At 40.0% G+C, this 25,785-nt stretch overlaps 1 protein-coding gene across 1 annotated transcript in view; it reads left to right on the top strand.

Annotated features, from left to right (window-relative positions):
- LOC134660237 (oxysterol-binding protein-related protein 8) overlaps positions 1 to 25,785 on the top strand; it is a 57,818-nt gene that overhangs the window by 31,580 nt on the left and 453 nt on the right. Inside the window, exons 9-18 of the mRNA XM_063515982.1 lie at positions 10,265 to 10,410; positions 10,902 to 11,080; positions 14,765 to 14,945; positions 16,317 to 16,413; positions 17,212 to 17,351; positions 18,252 to 18,308; positions 18,964 to 19,089; positions 19,410 to 19,550; positions 21,848 to 22,011; positions 23,414 to 23,614. Of these exons, the coding sequence (XP_063372052.1) occupies positions 10,265 to 10,410; positions 10,902 to 11,080; positions 14,765 to 14,945; positions 16,317 to 16,413; positions 17,212 to 17,351; positions 18,252 to 18,308; positions 18,964 to 19,089; positions 19,410 to 19,550; positions 21,848 to 22,011; positions 23,414 to 23,614 (1,432 nt within the window). The remainder of the gene's footprint in view (positions 1 to 10,264; positions 10,411 to 10,901; positions 11,081 to 14,764; positions 14,946 to 16,316; positions 16,414 to 17,211; positions 17,352 to 18,251; positions 18,309 to 18,963; positions 19,090 to 19,409; positions 19,551 to 21,847; positions 22,012 to 23,413; positions 23,615 to 25,785) is intronic.

Below are 25,785 nucleotides of genomic sequence, written 5' to 3'. Positions count from 1 at the left end.
AAGCTGGTTTGCGCGCGTACTTTGTTTGATTTCGCGTTTGAGGCTTAGCCGGTGTGAGGTGACGCTGACACCTCCACTGACTCGATGCCGCTTAGGTTGAATCAGCAGAGTCATACGAGCTTACAGGACTATTTGCCTCAACTACGCCTCCCCCCTGTAGTCTCCTCTTCCTAGTCCTTGTTGCAGGATCTGCTGGCTGGAGTTACCCCTAGTATCAGTATCAGTATCAGTATCAGTATCAAAGTGTCTTTGTGCGACGTCCGTGTCTTTGAACGGACCAATCACGTCACGGGACTCGCTCACCTCGTCCCCCGCACCCCAGTATTTTTGGCAGCAACGGTTTCATGAAATAATTGCTCTAAACTCCGTCTAGAGGATTCCTAGTCTATGACAAACAGCAACACTCTTTATACGGTAGTTTTACTCCATCTTCGAGTCAAAGTGTCTTTGTGTGACGTCCGTGTCTTTGAACGGACCAATCACGGAACGGGACTCGCTCACCGCCTCGTCCCCCGCACCCCAGTATTTTTGGCAGCAACGGTTTCATGAAATAATTGCTCTAAACTCCGTCTAGAGGATTCCTAGTCTATGACAAACAGCAACACTCTTAACTCTACATCGGTGGACCTTATGCCTTTTGTAATAAGGTTTACGAAATGTCAGTTAACAGTGTGGGAGAAGGCGCTGTGTTCGAATATTAAATTTGATACGCCTGTAACCTTCGCAATAACGGGCACGCCGCATTGGGATCAAGTTTGTTTGACCAAGATAACGAGCAGGCAAAATGTATTTTTCCTCACTCATTTGTGCAAGGTTAAATTAATGATTTTGAAACCTTAATGGGCATTGGGCATTGTTAAACTATTCGATGCAAAATATGAAAGAAAAAAATGATCTTTTAATGAAATAGGTTTGTTAAAAAATTTTAGGCACGTTGTCACGTTAGCTAAGATTATAAGTAAATTTAAAATAACAAAAGCAAATTAAGATTTTGTTTTAAAGTTCGATTTATTTTCGCATAAGTGTAAGGCCTGAGTGGACGCTCGAAGCGGAGCGTTCGGCGGGGCGTGCAGCGTGGCTGTGGGCTCACGCGTGATGTGAGCAGCGTGCACTAAGGCCGCTCCTATACGTGCGCATTTGTTTAACATGCACGCCGCACGCCCCGCCCTGCTGCACGCATAACAAGAGCGTCCACTCAGGCCTTACACTAATAGAGGGAAACCAGATTGAATAAAGTAACCGTTCTATTTACGACTTTTAAAATAAGTATAGATATACCTACCAAGTTTGTTACGAACAAAACTGTAACCCCCTTATTCATAAAACTTTACGGGCCTGATTTAGTCAAATTATGTTTTATCCCTTTCTTACAAACACATAAGTCAAAATGACAGATAAAGACAAACGATTCATAGCTAATTCAGTATTAATAACGTCAAATGTTTGCCATTTCTATTCACCACGTAATGTTTATAATCAAATTTGTAATGTCACCTGGCGGCCTAGCCAAGCTGACAATCGCTATCGCTTCGCCATCGAATCGCTTTGTGTATCTCTATCACTCTTCCATATAGATAGTGCGACAGTGACAGTTGCGTCACAGAATAAGTAATAGTATTATCATACAGAACGGACACGCACCGCCCCGCCCCGACTCGGATTACCTCGCCCCGCGACTGGCCGCGACATGAATGTGTGCGTAAGTCGCTCTACTGAGAGCATGCCAGAAGTCCGTCAGATACACAATGACGCGTGTACAGACGTGCCGCGCACACATATAAACGCAAATCATTTTTGATGTATGGCGTGTCCGCCCTGTGGTTGCGTTTGCGATTGACACGTTGGCTACGCGGCCAGGTAAATAGACAATGATTGTCATATAGTAAAGTATAAGTGTGCATTTACTGTACGTTGAAGGCTTACCAAGCAATAAAAGTAACTGGTTTCCATAATACTAACCACAAAACGTGCCTAATATGTATTTAGCCTGTAATATAAACCTGTTTAGTATGTAACCTGTATTTACCTCAAAGTATTCTAAGTGTAATTCTACAGAACTTGCTTAGGTACTATATAAACAAACCGCCATATTGAAACTGTCAAAAAATATGAATTTGGGTTAATCAACTTTTTCTTGTCACACGTTACGTATGGTTACGGTCTCCTGAGTCACTCTTAAAATTCTAGGTTTTCCTTATTTAAATGAACCAAACTTGCATTTTATGGTAGTTATAAAACCTTTCCATAATGGGACATCTACTGAGCATGTGAGTAAAACATAAATAAATAAATAATAATAAATAAATATTATAGGACATTATTACACAAATTGACTAAGCCCAACGGTAAGCTCAAGAAAGCTTGTGTTGTGGGTACTCAGACAACGATATATATAATATACAAATACTTAAATACATAGAAAACAACCATGACTCGGGAACAAATATCTGTGCTCACCGCACAAATAAATGCCCTTACTGGGATTCGAACCCAGGACCGCGGCTTCACAGGCAGGGTCACTACTCATTAGGCCAGACCGGTCGTCAAAACATGGTACAGCAGTTCTTCTAACAATCTATGCTACTATTGTCTCCTCGCTGATGGGACAGAATAACAACAAGAAATAGTTGATTGACCCATTTACTAGTGACTTTTGTTTACATAGTTAGCAAGTTTCAGTTTCAGTTTATTTATTCAAGAACAATTTACATCGTGTTTGAATATTCAATATATATACAGTTATGATTAGCCTAGTGGACAAAACAAAAAAGCATGCAAAACATACATGATTATTCAATAAATAAATTCTATTATGACATTAAGCGTTTCAACAAACCACCACAGCAAATTCATCATAAAGTAAGAAAATAAATAAATAATAATCAATTATATACTTAAGTTTATGTCAGCAACAATAAATAATAAGTGTTACATTAAAAATCACTAATGTCATAACAGCATTTTTCTAACAAATATACTTTTAACTTATCTCTAAAAGTTGCGGCGCATTTTAAAACTTTAAAGTCTGTAGGCATCTTGTTAAACAATCTGACCGCTTGAACTCTGGCGCTGTGTTCTACAACCTCCAGTCTCGGAGCTAATTTTGGAGTCAAATTCTTAGTCCTAGAGGCTTCCCGCAACACCATTTCGGATTCCGTTTCATAACGATTGCGATGCTTGATAACATCCGTTAAAACAACTAGTATGTAGAGGCTAGGTACAGTAAGTATTTTTAGACTCTTGAAGTGTTCTCTACAACTTCCCCATGGAGGAAGCCTAGTGATAGCACGTATTGCATCTTTTTGGGCCACGAAAGCGCGATTTATGTTGTATCTGTAGCTGTTGCCCCAAAGTTTTATACTGTAGCGGAGTTTGGATTCTACAAGAGCAAAGTACACCATCCTAAGTTGTTCAACAGTCAACTCATCCCTAAGGCTGCGAATAGCATAACAAGCAGAACTAATTGAGTTCTCAATACTGTTTAATTCATCCTTCCAGTTTAATAGTGCATCTAAGTTAATACCCAATATTTTTGTGCTATCCACGGGTTGAATGAGGTTGCCATTTATATGAACACTTAGAGTCTCCTTATTTCTAGCTGTAGTTTTAAATAGCATAGCATAAGTCTTTGAGCTGTTTAATATCAAACTATTTGCCCGTAACCATGTTTGACATGCTGTTAGCGCTAAATTGACCTTGACGTTTAGATCAGCAATAGTTGGGCTCGACAAGACTGCACTCGTGTCGTCAGCAAAAATTACCAATTTTAATCCTGGAATTTCTTTACTAAGATATGAAATAAAATCGTTTAAATATAAAACAAAAAATATGGGTCCCAACACAGATCCCTGAGGAACGCCTCTTGTTATGTTGACGCATTTTGACCTATGTGTGACCTCAATAGAACTTTCCTGAACCTCCCTAACTTCTACAAACTGTTTTCGGTTCCGTAAATACGACATGCACATTTTTAATTCATTTCCCCTGATGCCATAAAACTCTAGTTTATTCAATAAGATGTCATGGTCAATAGTGTCAAACGCAGATTTCAAATCAAGAAACACACCAGCCACCCTTAACTTTTCATTTAAGTTATCAGTAATATCCCCTATTAAGGTATCTATGGCCTCAGAAGTACCAATACCTTTTTGATAGGCAAATTGCCTTAAATTAATAATATTATTATTGAATAAGTTCCATAGATTGTCAATTTACTAATGCCACCATTTAAAGCTATGTACTCTGAGCATTCAAGAAGCCGTAAATATCTGAGCTAAAACATTTGCGGTAAATCATAGAAACAGACGCAATCTTTAAAATACTAAATTTCGTGACGTGAAAGTATTTTCCGTCGTACAAAATGATAAGACAAGTTATCTTTAGATAAGTAAGATAAAGATAAATCAGTACAATCGTTGTGCTGATGTTAATGTTAATCTTGACACGCAAAATGAAAACATTGCGGAACAACTACTTACATATAATTTAACTAGCGACCCGCTCGGCTTCGCACGGGTTGACAAATTATACATAAATTCCTCTTGAATCACTCTATCTGTTAAAAAGCCGCATCAAAATCTGTTGCGTAGTTTTAAAGATCTAAGCATACATAGGGACAGACAGACAGCGGGAAGCGACTTTGTTTTATACTATGTAGTGATTATGTAATTATGAAACGTCGTCCGTGTTGTATGTAAATCCCCATTTTTAACCCCTTAAAAAAGATTAAAAATTAAAATTCATTTATTTCAAGCTATTTGGCTCATATTTTTACATTAGGGCCACTTGCAGTCTTGCACCATTCCACTAACCCTGGGTTAACCGGTTAAAGCTGGAGTTACCATGCTTACAAGTATAATTTGACAATGGGTTAACGGTTTAACCCACTACCCTCGAGTTAGTGGGATGGTGCAAGTGCCACTTAGTGGAACTCTATACCATTTGAAGAGTAAAGCTTACATATGACATATAATTAAATCCATTTATAAAGTGGGTATGCACTTTTGCAGTTCGCTGTACATTTTATATGCTCGCGCTTGCGCCACCTAGCGGTCATATCTGTCGTAATAGACTCGTTTTGTTTGAGAGTGAATCTTCTGTACCTAGTACTATTATTTATTCTGTGGTTACGTTAATAGTCTTATACCATCTTATAAAGCTATGATCCTTCGCCCTTTGACCGCGACCCAGTCGAAATAGATCAAAGACAATTGTTGGTGTCATTATCATTACAGCAGATTGTAATAGTACACTCTTTACCATTAGTTAATTGGTGTGAGTCGGGCCAGGCCTTGACTTGTGGTTAATCGTGGTCGGGAACGTGTCTTAGCTTGGAGTTATAACTAGTGTTGGTACGAGTAGGAACTCGAGTCGTTTGAGTCTGAATTTGAAGAACTCGGCTCGTTTTTACGAGACTTCTCATCTTCTTCTTCCTCAGCGAGTATGCGCCCACTGTTGGGCATACGCCTCTCCAAATCTCCCCCAAGTAGCCCGATTTGCTGCTTCTCTCCTCCAGAGTGGGCCTGCAATCTTTTTAATGTCATCCTCCCATCTTGTTGGAGGTCTGTGGTCTGTTTACGAGACTGCGCTTAAAAAACTTCCGAGTCTTAAGTCCCGAGTCGAGTCCTGTGTTGAGTCTTCTTTAAGAGCAACTCAAAAGGACTCGAGCCTCCGAATAAAGGCTCCGTTAAATTTTTTATAGGTTTTTCCTAAATAACAGTAAAGAAATTAGGCGTTATTGTATGATTTGTGTACCTAATCCACACGTAAAGACAATGCATTTCGAAATTGTTTGTAATAAAATCGAGAGTTCTCTGAAAAGGACTCAAGTTTCGAAGACTCGGGTCTCTATCAAGTTGTAAAAACTCGAGTTTAGGCTTAATCTTAAGAGTCTGAAAAACTGAGCAGAGTCTTGAAGCAGAGGACTCAAAGGACTCGAGTCCTATCCAACACTAGATTCTATTTAGTGTAAAACATCTACCAATAACATTAAACAGGGGTTTTTTTTTCCACTAAAAGACCTACTGTATCAATTACACATTAATTTAATAAACATTGAATAATTTTACGGTTTAGACTCACTTGTTTTAAGTCACTCGCGCGACATGTTTCGGAGAGCCTTATAGGTCTCCTTTCTCAAGCACTAACAGTGCGAGCAGCGATGCAATGTTAGTATGTCTCACTACAGTTTAAATTCGATAATTTAATAAACAATGCAACTGTAACCTAAATTCCAATCAAAACGCACGTGCAAACTGCACATTGCAGCGACATTGAGATCGAATTACTAACGACAGTTCTAAAACGCACTATGCCTTTGTATTTTATAGTCAGTTAGGACCTTTTAGCTATAAGATAAGTTATGTCAACATAGCGTATCTAATGGGTATGACAACCTGGTGTTTTGTATCAGTTGAAGAGCATTGGACTCGCGCTGACCAGTATAAATAATAAATAAGTAAAATAAGTATAACTTATAGGACATTGTTACACAAATTGACAAAGCTCGCGCCACCGCAACAGCAGGTACAACGCGAAAAATACTATAATTTTTTATGTATGTACTTTTTACCCATCACGGAACATTTGGGAGGCGTGCGCGGAGCCGAAGACAACACGTAGAGTCCCTTTTAACACTTTACAGATATGTAAGGGTCATGGAACGCACGCAGAGAGAGCACCCGCTAGGGTGTAAGGACTATTCAGAGTTGATGGAATCTAAAATATCTATAGTATATATTTCTCCCAAATACTAAAATTACAGGTCGATTGATTAATCTGTCTGCTAAAAACAGCTTTAATATTATTGTAACTCTTGTTTTTTTTTTTTGCAAGCATATATCACCCATAGCTATTAATATCAGCTACTCGCGGCTACCCTACCCAGTTAGTCAGAGCATTCGGCTCGGCTAGCAAAGGTAACACAGTCCCAATTTGACACCATTAGTGGCTCCGCTATCATGTGATAAAAGTGTGGGTTCCATTGTGATTTATGACAATGATGAATCTCCTGTCAATTACGGCATTCTGTTTACAAATTTAGAATCAATCAACCTGTTTTATTATGTTCTTCACATAGCTTGGGTACCGTAGCCAACAGCTGACATCTACATGCAATGTATAACCTTAAAACGCAAAATTGTATTGTGATATCGGCTAACACCATACCCAAGCTATGTGAAGAATACTGCAACAAACTTCTCTATCTATCCTTTATTATACGATCCAGACACTTTGGGGTCATCCATTAATTACGTCGACACGTTTAGGGGGTGGGAGGGGGTCAAGAAAATGTGACATGTTGTGACATGGGGGAGGTGGGAGTCACAAACATTGTGATGTCACTTTAACTTCATCAGTAACCGAAAATTAATTTATATTTTTTTATTCGCTGTACAGTTAAATAATGAGATTTTGGATGTAACTTTCGTTGTTTTATAAAATTACTAATATTTATATGTATATTTAAAATATATTTTTAATTAAAAAAATAATGCCGAGTTAATATTGTCGATTTCGTTGAAAACAAAATTGCCTAAAATGTGACGTCACACCAGGGCCCCGAGGGGTTTGCAAAATGTGACCAAGTGTGACAAGGAGGGGGGAGGGGTAAAAAAACATAGAAATTGGTGTGACGTAATTAATGGATGATCTCTTTTTGACAAACAATATGTGTAACAGTTAAATCCTAAATTACAGTGTTTTGACGCAATATGTGGGCGTGGAGTGACTTTATATTAAATGCTCGATTAAATCCGTACCAGTTCATATAATGATATTAATTATGTGCCTTAATGAAGATGAAAAATAAGCGAATACTCTTCTGTCAGTTTGATTTAATCATGATGTGGTATTGAAAGCCAGAGTAAGTACCAAGAGTATGTGAAACGAGAAAGTCATCAGAAAGTCGGATCCCAGCAAAACCTACAGAATCATCAGAAACGCGGATCCTAGTAAAAGATACAGAAGCATTAGAAAAGCGTATCCTAGAAAAGGCTGCAAAAACATTAGAAAAGCGGATCCTAGCAAAAGCTATAGAATCATCAGAAAACCTGATCCTGGTAAAAGCTACAGAATCATCAAAAACGCGGATCCTAGTAAAAGATACAGAAGCATCAGAAAAGCGGATCCAAGAAAAAGCTACAAAAGCATTAGAAAAGCGGATCCTAGCAAAAGCTATAGAATCATCAGAAATCCTGATCCTAGTAAAAGCTACAGAATCATCTGAAACGCGGATCCTAGTAAAAGATACAGAAGCATTAGAAAAGCGTATCCTAGAAAAGGCTACAAAAGCATTAGAAAAGCGAGTCCTAGTAAAAGCTATAGAATCATCAGAAAACCTGATCCTGGTAAAAGTTACATAATCATCAGAAAAGCGGATCCTTATCGTAAAAAAAGACCGAATCGTCAACCAATGACTTGAGTACACAACAAAATGGAGCACGGCTTAGATGTACTCCTGACCGAAAGAACGAAGGACAAGGGTCGCAGAAGATCCAGCATCTTCTCCCTTCTGAAAGGCCAGAAGAAGCTCTCAAGGCAGTCGTCTGTGCCCGCGGTGTTCCCCATAAAGTATGACGATAGCATTTTAACGGAGTTGAGGACAGGCGATGGTAGTGGTACTGCCGCTGTTTTGTCCAACTTTAGAAAAAACAGCCTTGTGGAGGGCGGTAATGATGTGACGGATTTTATTAGAAACGGAGGTGAGTTGGCATAAATATAAAAAAAATTGGGGACAATTTGTTGAATCGATCTAATCTTGTACTAAAATTAACATGAATAGAAGACTAAAGGATAAAATAATGTTTTGTCAGCGACTGTTAGGTACTTGGTGTGTACAGCTTGGTGCATAGGTTGACTATTGCATTTATTAGCCACTTCATAGTAATTGGCCACTACTAACAAATCACAAAGCCAATTATTAAGAGTGGCCAATAAATATAGCTGTCACCTGATTTTGAAAACCTAAATTAAATAAGCAATATATAATCTCTTACACAACAAGGAGGCATATAACAAAAGTAACACACAGATGTACAGTAGACAAGTACAAAGACGAGCTTATACCTTTAAGGGATCTCTTCGGTCGACAGTCAATCGATGTGCGATTTTAAAACAACTGCATATCTGCAAAACGTCGCGATATTAATTAATCGAATTAATTAATGAATATCTTCCAGGCCAGATGTATCTCAAAACCGGGATGAATGGAAGAAGAGGGAGGAGGCCTTTGCCCAGCAGTGGGACACAATAGGCTCACAATAAAAATAAAATATCTGATGCCTTTTAGATTATTGTTTATGAAACCTATCGAAACGTTTACACAAAAAGTTCATAATTAAAATAACCTTCGTAGAGTTGAGTATGACGCTAATTTTGGTGTGCTAATTACTAAGTCATGCTTAACATCTTTCACGGGAATAGAATTGCACAAACAATGATTAGCAACTTTTCTTTATGATCATTTGATTAGACTAAAAGTTCACGTGTGGTAGTCACCTGCAATAATATGTTACTTTTCGGAGGCCGCAAATAAGATCGTGTCAGATGTTTTTGCGGTCTTCGTTGTGTAACATATTATTGCAGGTGACTGTACAATTAATTTGATGATTGTTTGTGCAGTTAAAACAGTTGAAAATAATAGCAATAAGAGTATAAGCTAGAGTGTGTTGTTGATGTGACTTTCAATTCCACTTCCTACAAGATCTGTGCCCTGTTTATCAAAAGCTTGTAACTTGTAATACAAGTGAAAGTCCCTTTCTAACAAAAGCTGTCAAAAAGTGACAATGACATCCGCTGTATTACAACTATTACAAGTTACAAGATTTTGAGAAACGGGCCCCTGATAGTCCCATTTTTCTTCTGATGACGAGACGAAAATTTTATTAACTTTGTCTTAGAATCAGAATGTTGAGTACTTAGGTAAACTAAACAAAAAAGGCCGAAAAATGTCCCAAAATCGCTCTTTGCCTTCTAGTCGTCGGCCTAAATGAAAAACTTCTGTAATGTGCCCAAAAACCTACCGTATACATACCAGTGGCGGCGCGTCAAACATATACATAGGCAAGCCTAATTTGGCAAAGAAATTTGGCTTACATATAACTTTACAACTCTGCTCAAACGTCCAAAAACAGGCAAGCCGGTGGGAATCGGCTTTTATGGACGCGCCGCCACTGGTACATACATATATTCTACCTTTTTCTGATACCTATCTTTAGTATAGCTAGCCGTAGACCGTATCGCTACCTGCACCTATTCCCAACAGAGCTAGCGGGCGCGGCGTCCGACACGGACAGCGAGGGTTCGCGGACTATGCCGGAGCCGGAGACGCGGCGCGGCGCGGCGCAGCGCAGCGCGGTGGAGCGCATCGAGTCGCTCTACGTCGAAGACCCGGACAGAGAGACGGGTGCGGTGAGTAATCATGCAAAATTTCAGCCTTAGCAGTAAGGCACTACAAGACAGAACATTCTAAACTGTTTTTTACTCTAGCTGCCTAGGCGCCACTAACCAGGGGTTAACCGGTTAAACCGTTGACCCAGTCTCAGATTGTACTGGTAACCATGGTAACTCCAGGTTTAACCGGTTAACCCCAGGTTAGTGAATGGTGCAAGTTGCCCTTATTGGCATATTATCTTTAATTTCTTTTTGACGACTGGTCTGGCCAAGTGGGACCCTGCCTGTGAAGCCGCGGTCCTGGGTTCGAATCCCGGTAAGGGCATTTATTTGTGTGATGAGCGCAGATATTTGTTCCTGAGTCTTGGGTGTTTTCTATGTATTTATGTACTTGTATATTATATATATCGTTGTCTGATTACCCACAACACAAGCCTTCTTGATCTTACTGTAGGACTTAGTCAATCTGTGTAAGAATGTGCTATAATATTTTTTTTTATAATTTCTAGGCGGGCGAGCTGGTAGAAGAAGTGGCAGAAGAGAACAAGTCCCTCCTCTGGTTCCTACTCAAGCAAGTGCGGCCAGGAATGGACCTAAGCAAAGTCGTACTGCCCACCTTCATCTTGGAGCCGCGGTCTTTCCTCGACAAGTTGTCTGACAACTATTACCACGCGGACATATTGGCACAGTAAGTAATGAATGCATTTTGGGACCCCATAATATGATGCCATATCCATAAATAAAAGTTACGTGGGCTTGGTAGGTAGTTTTATTATAAAAATATGTTTTTTGAGTCTTAAACAGCAATTAATGGTTGGTAATATTACCCCATAATATGATGCTCTGGCCAAAAGTAAAAGTAACATAGGCGTAGTAGGTAGTAAGTGCTTCCTTTGGCAGAGGAGTTGGACTAGGAATAGACCAGCAGAAGTATCATGGTCGCATTTTTATCATCTGTCATATCATGCGTCACTTTGGCACTTACATACTTGTTAGAACGTGACAGGCATGGTGGCAAATGATAAAGAGTCGACCATCTTAGCTCTACTGAGCAAAGTTGTCTTACCCACCTTAATCCTAGAGTGCGGTCTTTCCTCGACAAGTTGTCTGACAACTATTACCACGCAGACTTATTGACATAGTAAGTTTTTTTGTCAAAAATTGCTGTTTTTGGTAAAAAGAGTTATTCCCATTTGTTCCATAGAACGTGTCGATTAGGTGAGAATAGGGTTGAATTTGAGCCTAGATCCGGCGGATGTTCCGTTTTTGACCCTAGTGGAGGGGCGTTCGGTGTGAACGCATCCATAGTGAACGCAACCTAATATGCGGTCTCTATCGCACCTCGTTGTCTCGCTCATTGTTCGCGTCTAGGTTTAGAAATTAATGGCCGACGACATGTAAAAATAATTTAAATAATAAAGTGCTTGATTAATTAATCCGAGTCTCTTTATTAAATATCACAATAGGGTATTTGATTACTAGTCAAATGAGTTTCTTTTTTCGAACTGTCAAAACGATTTTGCTACTATGGAATTTACACAGACTTGTCATTTTCGCGCTCGCGCTTGACAGACAGCTGAAGTGTGCGAAAGGGAAGCCATCACGTATATGAACATCGCATGAGTGCGAAAGAGTCAGACTACAAATGAGAAAACGTGACCATTTTTGAGTTTGACGACGGCCGCGGACGGCCAAGAGCGTATCACCGTAATTTTCAATTTGAAAAATATACACAAATTCGGAAGAAAATTATTTGATAAAGTAATACAATGAAGATAGTGTCTTGTAGTGTACCGGATTTCAGTGTCACGGGGCCAAATAAACCTAGCAAATACTTATTTCAGAGGAATAATGATATTCCGAGCGAAATTTTCTTAACGATATTTTGTCAAATTAACAGCATAAAAAGTGTAAGAAGCCGGTTTATACAGTTGATTATAAGTTTTTCTTCCTTTGTGTGCTAATATTTTATCATATTACTCAATAATTTAAAATATTTTGTGTAAAAACATAAACTGTTACTTTACGCTAGGGCTTGACAAAATGTTCAGATGACAGTATCGATAACTTGTCGGTATATTAATAGCTATGTAATCATTTCTTCACAAGACATAATTAAGATATTAACCTTTATAACCGACTTCAAATAATTGAAATTGAAATTGAAATTGAAATCATTTATTTTCAGACGTTACATCCATAGTTTGTTAGTACAATGTGGCTTAATAACTAAGTTAGTAAGAAATACAAATAAAATAAAATTCAATTGAAATTAAATAATTAAATTAATGTTACATTAAATTAAACAAATTTAAAATTCTTATTGGATTGCACATGCATGCCCATCCAATGACTGATAATAGGGCTGTCCATTCTACGCGCGATCACCCTCAGAAGAGTATTGGTGCTGCCCCTCGTGCGCACCCACAACGACGCCACGCGCTTGCGCAGTACGGCCTGGAAGCCGTCAATGCCGTTCTCGGCGAACATCCCCGAAGCGCTACAGCGCCAGGGCAGCCCCAACAATCCCCTGAAGGCATTATTGTACTGGACCCGCAGAGCACTAAAGGCTTTCTCGGTGTAATTGCTCCAGAGACTGCACGTTTACATCATCTGGCAGTACGTTTTAAACAGCGCGATCTTTACCTCGTGAGAACAACGTGCAAATCTCCGTGCAAGCATGTTACCCCTAATCGATAGTGCTCTGCGTTCCCTTTCCAAGTCAACATCATCTTTAAGAGTGTCCGTGACCCAGTGACCCAAATATTTAAATTCCTGTACAGTCTGAAGAGGAGATCCACTCAGAGTTATTGGCGGAATGGTATACGTCTTGGTGCCTGATTTAAATACTAATAACTCACTCTTTGTGACATTGTATTTGAGTCCATGAGCCACAGAAAACCGTTCACATATGGCTAACAACATCTTCAATGCGCTGACTGAGGGACTCAACAGCACCATGTCATCGGCGTAGCTGATGTTATTAACACAACAGCCATCCACCGAACACCCGACACCGGCACTACTAAGTTCCTCAATCAATTCATTCACATATGCATTAAATAATGTCGGCGATGTTAGTCCACCCTGTCTAACTCCACACTTCATTCTATAATCGTCCGAGTAACACCCTGCCCATCGAACTCTATTGGTTTGATTGTCATACCAATATTTCAGTATCTTAATAACTTCTACCGGTAAACTCGTGTTACTGCTCAACTTTTTCCATAATAAATTGTATGACACTAGGTCAAATGCCTTCGACAAGTCCAAGAAGCAGGCCAATACCGGCGTATTTCTCTGGGTGTAGTATCGGACAGTATGCTTAAGACATAGTATTTCTGACTCTGTAGATAACCCTGGTCGAAATCCAAATTGAGCATCATGCAGATTTATATGTTTGTTTAGATACCCATTAAGCACACTGTCCAAGACTTTAGCCAAAATAGTGGCCAGAGATATAGGTCTGTAGTTGGACTTGTCGGAGGAGTCACCCGTCTTGTTTTTTATTATAGGTACAACTATCGTCTTCATAAGGTCATCGGGTAGGTAGTAAATAATAACGATTGTTATACCTTTTTGAAGGTGCAGATGTTTAGCAGTAAATTTAAACTTCACTTTCCAACACAGTAAGAGTTAGACCAGCCATTCTCAAAGTGTGTTCCGCGGAACCCTAGGGTTCCGCGACACCCCTGCAGGGGTTCCGCAAGAATTTAGAATAATTTAGAATAATAAAATAAGCATAATTATTATGCTTATTAATAAAAAAATACATTTCTAAAAACTATTGTTTTATTGTAGGGTTCCATCAAGTATTTCGCTTTCCAAAAGGGTTCCGTCAAAAAAAAAGATTGAGAACCGCTGAGTTAGACTAAGATAAGGCTGTAACGATTTTGATAGGACACGCAGTGCAGGTGTTATTTTATACATCATAATGTCGTAGAATTTTAACGTTTAAAATAACACATTTGAAAAAGTAGTCGATAAAGCAATCAAACACCGACAGATTGTAACATGACAACACTATTTTTGATCTCACATAGACAATTTACGCACACACTTGCATTTCATTTTTGGTCGCACTTTTGAAGATTGACAGTTGTTCTTGTCTATTCTAATTCTATGGGAATTTATATGAAACACTAGCACGTCACAATCAAATTACCTACTCTTTATAGTTTTATACGGGTTTTAAAATACAAATTGTGTCTAAAAATAACTGCTGTCTACGTTTCTCTATTAATATTCTGGTGCTTTATTTCATGCACGGTGTAAAATAATTTATTTTAAATACAGTCAAATACCCTATTGGAGACGAGGATTTCAAGGATGCTTTTTCACTTTCACTTATACATATGTTTTTCACTTCTAGAGCACAACACGTTGAAGACCCGTACTCCCGTTTCAAGCTGGTCCTGCGCTGGTACCTATCCGGCTTGTACCGGAAGCCGAAAGGTCTCAAAAAGCCCTATAACCCCGTGCTAGGGGAGACCTTCAGGTGCTGCTGGAAGCACCCAGACAGCAGGACCAACACGTACTATGTGGCTGAACAGGTAACGTTCATAGAGTTCGTTGGATTTCGAATCGCTTTTCTATATGGTCTTCCATGTTTTTCAGAAACATTTCTGTGCCTTTTGCAAACGCGACATTGTGTGCAATACTAAAATAAAAATAAAATATTTTTATTGACAAAAAACAAGTTACAAGGTATGTGTTGAAGTCCCTGACTTCTGAGCTTGGTCATAGAGAAATATAGTAAGACAAGAGTGCTCACTCCATACATCAGTTCAGACTAATAATTTCAGTGTCTACATCTAGCATCGAGTAGCGGAACTATTAGTACTGCTACTTGACAATAGATGTAGCACCGACCGGAAAGTCTTATCTCAACAGCATAAGACTTTCCGGTCGGTGCTACATCTATTGTCAAGTAGCAGTACTGATAGTTCCGCTACTCGACGCTAGATGCTAATAGTCTTTTTGGTACTAAAACTGATGTATGGAGTGAGCACTCTATGTATTTTTTTCTCTATGGCTTGGTAAAGACCTGTGTTACGAAGTCAGTGTCCTCTCCCAGACAATAGAAACTATATAAGGAACATCAAATCTAGTATGGCTTATTAACTACATTTCCCATTTTGTTTTTGATTTTATATTTAAAGCAATTAATTATATTTAATTATCCTAATACTATCAGTGGGGAGACACTCCTGACTTCGGGTAAACTCGGCTCCGTTCGGCTCAGCATTGCTCCGAGCAATTATTAGGGTTGACACAACTTGACGTCCCTTTGCGTGCACGACCACAGATAAGATAATGACTTGAATTTTGACAACCTTAATTAGCCGAAAGGGATAGTGCCATAAGTTAGAAAAGGATATCATGATTCGACCCTGAATGGCTGTCAAAATTCGGTTTTTTGGAAGTGTTGTTTCTGTGCGGTAGTACTATTACTTATTCTGTGGCAATATGCACGTTGTGCGAATATACTTGTGGGTACTCTGATTTTTAGGGTTCCGTACCCAAAGGGTAAAAAACGGGACTCTATTACTAAGACTCCGCTGTCCGTCCGTCCGTCCGTCCGTCCGTCTGTCACCAGGCTGTATCTCACGAACCGTGATAGCTAGACAGTTGAAATTTTCACAGATGATGTATTTCTGTTGCCGCTATAACAACAAATACTAAAAACAGAATAAAATAAAGATTTAAGTGGGGCTCCGATACAACAAACGTGATTTTTGACCGAAGTTAAGCAACGTCGGGCGGGGTTAGTACTTGGATGGGTGACCGTTTTTTTGCTTGTTTTGCTCTATTTTTTGTTGATGGTGCGGAACCCTCCGTGCGCGAGTCTGACTCGCACTTGGCCGGTTTTTTAAATTTCATATTATTATTTTTAAACTTATGCACTTTTAACATTTTTTCAGGTGTCTCACCACCCGCCCGTGTCAGCCTTCTACGTGTCAAACAGGAAAGAAGGTTTCGTTATAGAGGGAAGCTTGTTAGCAAGGTCCAAATTTTATGGTGAGTTGCAATATTAACTAGAACTTTCTAATTTATGTGATTACTAGCGACCCGCCCCGGCTTCGCACGGGTTAACAAATTATACATAAAGCTTCCTCTTGAATCACTCTATCTATTAAAATAAACCGCATCAAAATCCGTTGCGTAGTTTTAAAGATCTAAGTATACATACAGACAGACAGACAGCGGGAAGCGACTTTGTTCTATAATATGTAGTTTTCGATGTATTTAGTGATAGGTTTCTTTCATTGCATTTGCAACACCTACTGACATATGTAAATTTATTAATTTCCGCTACCCAAAGGTCGTCTGGAAGAGATCGCTTTTTAGCGATAAGACCGCCTGTTGTTTACCTCTGCTTGTATTTGTTTTCTTTTGTATTATCTTCTTTTATTGAGGTGTGCAATAAAGAGTATTTGTATTGTATGTAGTAATACATACATACTACCTACAAGGCCAGACAGGTTGATTTTTAAAACGAATGAATATAATGATGTTTATTTGTGTGCAAACTTTTTAAGCACAGAACAGGATACGGCAAAAGGAACGTCATGTACGAGGGAGCACAGATGTACAATAACTTACCCAGTGAAGTGAAAGATTGTAAATCATTAAAAATGTTTAAAACCAAGCTGAAAAAATATATCAGTGATAATGTATATTAATTATTATCATCGATATCTGGATGTCTGTAATTGTAAACCATGCATGAAATTCTTTATAGTTTAAGCTCATTGTAAGTGAACTTTTGTTCTTTATGAGTAATAAAAATCTTTAAACCCATTTTGTATGTTTCAGGTAACTCGACGTCGGCCATCTTGGAGGGCTGCGCGCGAGTTCACCTGCTCACCTGGGGAGAGAGCTACGTCACGACGGCGCCCTACGCGCACTGCAAGGGCATCGTCATCGGCACACTCAGCATGGAGCTAGGGGGCAAGGTGGGTGTTTATAGTCGGTCAAACCAATTTGTCAGTAAATAAGAACAAAAATAACTATAATCGTCCTTTTCTATCGGGTGCTAGTGTAAGACGAAGATAGTATGATTCTCTTTGTCTATGTTTGAAATGAGACAGACCTTTGACAGACTATATCTATTATTCTAATTATAAGACAGTCTCAGTCAGTCTGATTATTTGTGTACTACAAATATGGCAGGCCATTGAAATACATGAGGAACAGTAATGGCCCAAAAATAGATCCTTGAGGTACACCCATCGCCTCTAAACGTTAAGTTTAACATTGAAAATATGACTCAATTTATTGCTAAACTTTGATTTATTTCTGATAATATGATTTGTAGATCTAAGATAAATACTTTTAGCCAGGCCTTATTGCGATAAAATACCTTTACCTACTTATTAGAGTATGGCTTACACAATCAAAAGCTTTAGAAAGATCCTGAATGACAAAAAGTGACTAATCATGGTCATAGGTACCAATATGAAAATCGCGACAATACCGGTATCCTCTATCCACCTAAGGCCCAAGGTCCTACCTATAGTACCTATTCAGTTCGATGTAATTTAAACCATGTTCAATTGGAACAGAGTCGCTTTTGCTTTGTTTCGTTGAATTTTCAAACAATGCATAATCAACTCTATTTCCTACAGTTTAGGTTCAAATTTCAGTGGCAAATTTTGGATGTTTCGTTTGTATGGCTGTTAGGATTTCAGCTGCTCTGAGCTGTGGTCGGTGTGATATTAGATCACGATCATCACCTGTCATGTCCCGATGATGATGATGACAGGTTCTCGAGCTATGTCTAGCGTTTAAAAAAACAGATTACCGTGATCCGTGGTCATTCTTCATTGTTTATAATATATTTTGTGTAATTACAGGTGCACGTCATGTGTGAGAGCACAGGTTATAGTGCAGACATCGAATTTAAATTAAGGGTAAGTGACAATATACTCGTATGTAGCTTAAAAGTTCTGAGGCCTGATGTTAACTCGTTTTTTTAGTAATATAACTTTACAGAGCGCTGTATGACGTTTTTCTAGGCACACGGCACACTCTGCGGTAAAATTGTGAAATTAAATATTTCAACTTTTTGAAAAATTCTCTAACACTCGCTAGGGACTTAAAACCGGTAGCAATGTACTGTTTTTTTTTTATAATTAAAATCGCCATTGAATACATTAAACTACACACAACTTTTGGGAACAAATCAAATTATTTTATGAAATATTTTGATTTGTGTTTTTTATGTACATAGTCACACTACTATAGCTGGTCAACCAAATCTTGTCAGTAAATAAAGGCGCGAAATTAAAATTTTCTATGGGACGATATCCCTTAGCGCCTACATTTTTCAAATTTGCCGCCTTTTTCTACTGTCAAGATCTGGTTGACCAAGTAGATATATAAATTATAACTGAAATAGATGCCATATATAAGTGACGACGCAAAATAATTAATGGTTCAAGGCTTTAGCCCGGATTGCTAAAGACGCCGGTTCGAATCCGGCCTTCACCACTGGAGGGCTTCACCACTTTTTCTTTAATATATGACATCTATTTCAGTTTACATTAAACTACTTTATTATTTCAGTCATTCCTGGGCGGTTCGGAGCAGACGAACCTAATATCGGGGCGCATCAAAAGGGGGAAGGACACCGTTGCGACGGTCGAGGGCTACTGGGACGGCAGGATCGAGATCAGGGACAAGAGGAACGGGGTGAGAACACTATACTAGTCCGTAGTAATAGCCGATGACCTTCAAATTGACGTGACTTAAACCGGAGTGCCGAAACGAAGTGCAGACCTAACGGCTAGAGGCTCGTTGATGTCTTTTGCTTTACAATGTCGTTTAGGCTTTGTGACGTCAAATCTATTATAGCTCACTAAAGTGTTGTACAATGAGTCCATTATAGTTGATTTGGGAGCTCCATAAAAATGCGATTAGTTAGAGTTATAGCTACGAAGCTTTAATTGAAATACACGAAAAATAAAAAGCACTTCAATATCCGCTTATTTTAATAGCCTATATCATTACAGGAGGAAGCGACCCTTCTCGATGTGGCCGTCCTGAAGGAACAACGGCTGACCCGCTACCTCATGAAGCTAGAAAACCAGCAGGAGTTCGAGTCCCAGCGCCTCTGGCTGCGAGTCTCCGAGGCCATACACAACGAGGACCAGGTACTTACTCAACGGAGCGGCGGCTGACGTGTACATGAAGCTAGAGAACCAGCAGTTCGAGTCCCAGCGCCTCTGGCTGCGAGTCTCCGGGGCCATATACAACGAGGACCAGGTACTTACTCAACGGAGCGGCGGCTGACGTGTACACGAAGCTAGAGAACCAGCAGTTCGAGTCCCAGCGCCTCTGGCTGCGAGTCTCCGGGGCCATACACAACGAGGACCAGGTACTTACTCAACGGAGCGGCGGCTGACGTGTACACGAAGCTAGAGAACCAGCAGTTCGAGTCCCAGCGCCTCTGGCTGCGAGTCTCCGGGGCCATATACAACGAGGACCAGGTACTTACTCAACGGAGCGGCGGCTGACGTGTACACGAAGCTAGAGAACCAGCAGTTCGAGTCCCAGCGCCTCTGGCTGCGAGTCTCCGGGGCCATACACAACGAGGACCAGGTACTTACTCAACGGAGCGGCGGCTGACGTGTACACGGAGCTAGAGAACCAGCAGTTCGAGTCCCAGCGCCTCTGGCTGCGAGTCTCCGGGGCCATACACAACGAGGACCAGGTACTTACTCAACGGAGCGGCGGCTGACGTGTACACGAAGCTAGAGAACCAGCAGTTCGAGTCCCAGCGCCTCTGGCTGCGAGTCTCCGGGGCCATATACAACGAGGACCAGGTACTTACTCAACGGAGCGGCGGCTGACGTGTACACGAAGCTAGAGAACCAGCAGTTCGAGTCCCAGCGCCTCTGGCTGCGAGTCTCCGGGGCCATACACAACGAGGACCAGGTACTTACTCAACGGAGCGGCGGCTGACGTGTACACGGAGCTAGAGAACCAGCAGTTCGAGTCCCAGCGCCTCTGGCTGCGAGTCTCCGGGGCCATACACAACGAGGACCAGGTACTTACTCAACGGAGCGGCGGCTGACGTGTACATGGAGCTAGAGAATCAGCAGTTCGAGTCCCAGCGCTGTGGCTGCGATAATATTTGTATCAAGGGGCCAATAATATGGTAATCAAATCAAATCAAATCAAATATCATTTATTGTCAGGCAACTAAGGCCCATAGATACATACCTTACAAAGTAACATACATACAATAATAAACATCTTACAAGCTAAAAAATATTACGGCGACACGGTGGTTTTCTGTTGGTAATCTGTGGGCCCCTTTAATTAGTATTAATAGGGAGTATTACTGCAATGTTTTGATGCCAGAGTGCAGCACTAACGCATTTCGTAAACCATAGAGTAACTTATACATACTGTGCCTTAAACTGTTTTTTGACAAGTTTTCACAAAGAATAAAAAATTACATCGATACATCAAGGCGGTTTGTTTACAAAGGGCCTACCGGGAAACGCGAAATCGAAACTCAGCTACCTGCCTCTTTATCGCTCGAATATGCAAGAGTGATAGAGAGGTTAGATAACAAAATTACGACTCTCGTTTGCGGTAGACCCTTAGATTGCGACTGATTGTGGGAGTGGCGCCCCCTACGCAGAGTTTCGCGTAATATTCCCTATTAGGACATTGCAATGACGTTCTACGACTTAACTGAAGCCTCTTTTTAAACAAGCTTGTATTAGGTCGACCTGTATGTAACTATGTAATGGAATCTTGCAAGTTAAATTTGATCCACTTCCCGGTTTCCGATTGAGCTGAAATTGTAACACATGCACATGAAATTGTAACAAATTGTTGCACATGTAAGTCGGGTGACAATATTATGGTACCATCGAGCTGATCTGATGATGGAGACAGGAGGTGGCCATAGGAACTCCGTGATGAAACAACGCAACCTAATTGTGTTAGGAGTTTTTAGAATTGTCTCGATGAGTATTAGTTGTCTGTCGTAAGAAAAGTACAGTCAGCGATAAAAGCTTGTACCAAAAATGAAATTTTTGACAAAAACTTATGTATATAACCTTTTATTATACTTAGTGCATTCTGAGCTGTTATATTGCTCATCGAAAAACGCAATAATCTAATACCTTTAAACGAGCAATTCTTGTATATTTATTTATTTATTTATATGTATATATATTTCGGCGATCTCGGAAACGGCTCTAACGATTTCGATGAAATTTGGTATATGGGGGTTTTCGGGGGCGAAAAATCGATCTAGCTAGGTCTTATCTCTGGGAAAACGCTAATTCTTGAGTTTTTATATGTTTACCGAGCAAAGCTCGGTCTCCCAGATATTTTACTGTAAAGGTAAGTTATTTTTTGTAAGGATGTACAAAATATTTTAATTCACTTGTTTGGTTCTTTTTAAATTCATCTATATGTTTGTATGCAGGTAGCAGCGACAGAACAGAAGACAATAATAGAGGAAGCGCAGCGGGCGCGCACCCGCGCCACCATCGCGCCGTGGGTTCCGCGCTTGTTCCACAAGGAGAGTCACGTGGTCTGCCCCGACGGGGTACAGGACCAGGGCTGGCGGTACAACCACTCCAACACGAGGTATAGTTTGTAGCTTTCTAGTAGAGCCCGAAGGCTTATCCTATTGTCTATTGTTCAGTAAAACCGCACGTGCTACTTACCTGCAAAAAAGGGTCCTAATTATTCTATTTGGCACCTGAGCGCGGGCTAGTCCAACGCTCAAAAAACCAGTGTAGGTGCGCTCTCCGATAACGCGCCTTTGTTACGCATCTCGATGACACATTTTAGACTGGTTCTGTAGCGTTCGACTCGCCGGCACTCAGTAACCGAAGTACCGATTTTTTATGCAGGTGGTTGTGGCACGTGGCACGAGCGGTTTTTCTTAACAATAGACAATAGGATTAGCCTTCGGGGTCTATTAGAAAGCTACAAACTATAAATAACGATTATAATGACCCATAGAACCTAGCCTCTGACAAAAAATATAATAGTTATACAGGAAATACGAATTACTTATTCGCACGTGTATCGTACGTTTTACAGTACATTTGGCCCTTTAAATTTACGACGTAGTTACGTAATGTGCTTATTATAACATCGGTGTCGTAATGTAGCACCAGATGTACTGTAATGTTTAAAATTAAAAAAAGGCTCTAGGATCTTGTACTTTTTAACAGCCGAAAGGGAAAAGTATAAACTGATATAAATGTCATATACTCAGAAATAGTGACCCAAGCCTCTAGTGCCCCAGGCTGGGATCGAACCAGCGTCCTCTGCTATCGCGGCAGGTGCCTGATGCCTCTCGGCCACCGGGGGACAGCGGCATAGGTCGAATTTTTCCAAGTATATGCACTTCATACTGAAGGCTTATGGCGCCCCCTATAAAAAAGGGAAAACTATACCCTATTATTGTAATAATAGGGTAGTCTGTAGACTACGCACAATACGAGTACGTATGTTAGGTTCCAAATATAGGCGCTCTCCGTCTGTAGTGTGCACTTAATACAAACGTGTGCGCCAACGGAGCGACAGCTGACGTTCACGCTTTCTGATACATTCCTTTGCTTGCGTTCCATAATTAAAAATTAACTAGCGACCCGCCTCAGCGTCGCACGGGTTAACAAATTATACATAAACCTTCCTCTTGAATCACTCTATCTATTAAAAAAAACCGCATCAAAATCCGTTGCGTAGTTTTAAAGATCTAAGCATACATAGGGACAGACAGCGGAAAGCGACTTTGTTTTATACTATGTAGTGATACCACAGAATAAATAATAATACTAAGTACAGAAGACTCACTCTCTAACAAAACGCGTCTGTTACGATCAGCACAGATATGGCCGCTAGGTGGCGACAGCGCCACGCGCGGCTTATGGCTTTCCCCAAAATTGGGGCGAACGGATGTACTTTTAGCTACCTGTAGCAAAGCGACGAAATCGCGGAGTGAGACACGCCTGGTGATACCTAATTTCCTTTCCAGCCCCTGGCAACCGTCGGAAGTATTTGAATATGAGGACGACTTCGTAATTACCTCGGCGATGGGTAGCTCGAGCTCGATCCGACCCGAGCGACTCGAGCGGCACGAGCGACATGAGCGACTCGAGCGACATGAGCGACTCGAGCGACGCGAGCGATCCGACTCCGACTCGCGGCAGGAGCTCGCTACGAGATCCAAGCATGCGTGAGTACTTAAAGATTATAAACTTTAAATAAATAAATGTCATATACTAAGAAAAAGCGGCCAAGTGCGAGTCGGACTCGCCCATGAAGAGTTCCGTATTTAGGCGATTTATGACGTATTAAAAAAAAACTACTTACTAAATCTCGTTCAAACCAATTTTCGGTGGAAGTTTACATGGTAATGTACATCATATATTTTTTTTAGTTTTATCATTCTGTTATGTTAGAAGTTACAGGGGGGGGGGACACACATTTTACCACTTTGGAAGTGTCTCTCGCGCAAACTATTCAGTTTAGAAAAAAAAATGATATTAGAAACCTCAATATCATTTTTGAAGACCTATCCATAGATACCCCACACGTATGGGTTTGATGAAAAAAAAATTTGAGTTTCAGTTCTAAGTATGGGGAACCCCAAAAATTTATTGTTTTTTTTTCTATTTTTGTGTGAAAATCTTAATGCGGTTCACAGAATACATCTACTTACCAAGTTTCAACAGTATAGTTCTTATAGTTTCGGAGAAAAGTAACTGTGACATACGGACGGACAGACGGACAGACAGACAGACATGACGAATCTATAAGGGTTCCGTTTTTTGCCATTTGGCTACGGAACCCTAAAAAGTGACCAAGGCCTCCAGTGCCCCAGGCTGGTATCGAACCAGCGTCCTCTGCTATCGCGGCAGGTGCCTGTGCCATTCGGCCACTGAACCACAGCGGCATAGGTCGAATTTTTCCAAGTATATGCACTTCTTACTGAAGGCTTAGACTTAAATATTGATATGATTTACTTTGATTTTTTTAATTCAAACTAATTTATAATACCTACTGACACCTTAATAAATTTATTAAATACTTAAAACTAAGAAATATTTTAGAAATAAACTTAACTATAAATACAACTAAACCTACACATAAAAACTAATCAAACATACTTAGATTACTTAGATTTGCTGGGTATGGATGAGGTCTTGGTGGCTCAGATGGCAGAGCGCTGGAGTATCGATCCAGAGGCCGTGAGTTCAAGTTTCACCAAAGACAGTAATTTTTCCACTTTTAAATTTATTCTAAGCTTAATAGCATCGGTCGCAGACGTTTCTGCTTGTTAAAAATTAAATAATGATTTACTTTTATGGGGTTCCGTACCTCAAAAGGAAAAAACGGAACCGTTATAGGATCAGTTTGTTGTCCGTCCGTCCGTCCATCTGTCTGTACTAGGTATCGAATTAAAATTAAAACCATATACGCAGGAGTCTAGAGCCCCGTAAAGCTTAACTTTAAAAAAAAATCGTCCGTTTATGCAAAAAACGTTTATTTCGACACTCAAGGGAATCAAAATTTGACTTCTTGTTGACCTAGAACTATGAAATCTGGCAAGTAATGTCGTCTTACACTACAAATACAGGGAAAAGTCTGAAAACTATAAATTTGTAAAAAAATAATATCAATTTGTACGGAATCCTCGGTTGGAGTTTAGCATGACGTGCTAGAACTCTATCCGTCCCTCTGAATTGGCATCCGCATACGTGCGTCCGCTCCGTGCACCCGCGCTAGCTATAGTTCGTTTTTTTTTAGCATTAGAAAGAACTTGAAAGAAGGTAAGCGATTTTGACATGTCTTTTAATTGTAAAAACACTTTTTACAAATCAATAATTATTACTTATGAAAGCAGAAGACTATAAAAGATCGTATTAGATTCATAATTGTTACATATTTACCGTAACTTATTTTTAAAATGTGTTTTTCAATTAAAAGACACAACAAGATTTTTTACCTTATTTCTTATGCTAAAAAAAACGAACTATAGTGGACGCCCTTAAGGCCCACTTGCATCATTCCACTAGCTCGGAGTATACCGGTTAAACCTGGAGCTACCATGGTTACCAGTACAATTTCACACTAGGTTAACGGTTTAACCGCTCAACCCCTGGTTAGTAAGATGGTGCAAGTAGGCCTAAGCGTACTTAACTAAAAAAAACCGGCCAAGTGCGAGTCGGACTCGCACACGGAGGGTTCCGCACCATCAACAAAATATAGAGCAAAACAAGCAAAAAACGGTCACCCATCCAAGTACTGACCCCGCCCGACGTTGCTTAACTTCGGTCAAAAATCACGTTTGTTGTATGGGAGCCCCACTTAAATCTTTATTTTATTCTGTTTTTAGTATTTGTT

Source organism: Cydia amplana, chromosome 26, assembly GCF_948474715.1.
Source record: "Cydia amplana chromosome 26, ilCydAmpl1.1, whole genome shotgun sequence".
Lineage (NCBI taxonomy): Eukaryota > Metazoa > Arthropoda > Insecta > Lepidoptera > Tortricidae > Cydia > Cydia amplana.
Note: the sequence above shows the minus strand (reverse complement) of the source record. Positions and strands in the feature narration are given on the sequence as shown.